At 38.4% G+C, this 1,540-nt stretch overlaps 1 protein-coding gene across 2 annotated transcripts in view; it reads left to right on the forward strand.

The window, feature by feature from the left end:
- LOC107662805 (serine/threonine-protein kinase N2) overlaps positions 1–1,540 on the forward strand; it is a 29,437-nt gene that overhangs the window by 21,352 nt on the left and 6,545 nt on the right. For both annotated transcript variants that reach the window (XM_016452917.1, XM_016452918.1), the window contains one exon: positions 1,208–1,382. In XM_016452917.1, the coding sequence (XP_016308403.1) occupies positions 1,208–1,382 (175 nt within the window). The remainder of the gene's footprint in view (positions 1–1,207; positions 1,383–1,540) is intronic.

Here is a 1,540-nt window from a genome sequence, read left to right on the forward strand (position 1 = left end):
GTTGTTGTTGTTTTTTTCCATGAAATTGGGCTGCTTTTAAACTGTTGCCATGGGGTTGATTTTCTCCAGTGGGTTAAAAGTTTAAAATATTGCATAAATTACATCTGGTTGAAATGCTTGTACTGAAACATTTTGCATTCTACCTGTAATAAAACTGTGCTAAATGTTTTGGGCCACACTAGTAGGAAGCATTTGAGCTGTGTTTATGATAAATGTGCATAACAGTGACTGTAAAATATGTATTTTAGGGATGGAAATTGCATTTTTATATTTGGGACATGGTAATTGCACTACTTTGGGCTGTTTTTTTATTACTGGCATGGGCTTGGGATGCTTAATTAAAATGATGTAATAGTTGTGATCATTATTTTACCTTCCATGATCATTCAGACCTGATCAGGTGCAATACAGACACTCTGTCAAGTCTGTATCAAATCAGGCACTCTGTAATCACAGGTAAACGGTCTGATCAGTCAGATGTTTGTCATGATAAGTGTTCCACAAAAGAGCTATGGTTTGCAGACAGTTAAGAGTTGATGTTACAAATATATCTTTTGAATATACTGTGTGAACTCATTGCCCTGTTAGCTCGGAGAGCTTTATTTTCCCTCCTCAATAAGTTTTGTCAGTTGTTTTGTTTATTGGTCTAATTCTTGTTTCTTGGGTTGCATTGGTTAGTCACTCAATTAATTATCTTGTGCTTAATGTTATAAGGCTATCTCAAGGCCTGTCACGTCAACACATGTTCTGGCACGTAAATTTGGTCTGGTTTTTGCATGTGATTTGTCTGTTCAGAGCAATGCGGAGGGAAAAAAAAAGCTACAAATGGGCTGAATGAACATGTAAATTAAGTTTCTGACAGTCGGTGGCACATAGAAAAGTAGCAATATGTTTATCACACTGTTCTATCCCACAGAACATTCATCCTGGTGTGAATAGTCTTTCACAAATATTCAGCCATCCTGGTTTTGCTTTCTCATTGAGCTTGTCACAGAGCATTCTGGGATTGCATTGTCCATGAAGGATAAATGCTATCTTGTCTCATAATTTTGCTAAAATAAGATACCTTAGACCTTTTGGAACAACTGTGTCTACAGTGCATTAATAGAGTGCCTACATAAATAGCACACTAGGAACTAATATTATCTGCTGTTCAGAAGTTTGCTTCTGCTTTCTTCATCTCATACATAAACCTTGTTCCTCTCAGGTAAAACGTTCCTGCGTGCCCCTCAGATGAACATTAACATCGCCACCTGGGGCAGATTGGTGAGAAGAGCCATTCCGTCAATCAATACCTCATTCAGTCCTCAGGCTGATCTGGGCTCAGCATTGAGCTCTGAAACAGCACCCATCGGCCACCCAGACGCCCACTCCCTACCCAGGTACATATTTGTACCAATTCATTCCAGCTCAACCACAAAGACTCATCTCCTAAAAAAAAGCGGAAAGCCCTCAAATTATTCCACAGTCTTTGATAAACAATGACTAATCTGTCTGGAAACATAATTGGTGCTCTATATTTAGATAATGAGATGACTTA

This window comes from Sinocyclocheilus anshuiensis, unplaced genomic scaffold (assembly GCF_001515605.1).
Source record: "Sinocyclocheilus anshuiensis isolate Anshui unplaced genomic scaffold, SAMN03320099.WGS_v1.1 scaffold2121, whole genome shotgun sequence".
In the NCBI taxonomy this organism is placed as follows: Eukaryota; Metazoa; Chordata; class Actinopteri; order Cypriniformes; family Cyprinidae; genus Sinocyclocheilus; species Sinocyclocheilus anshuiensis.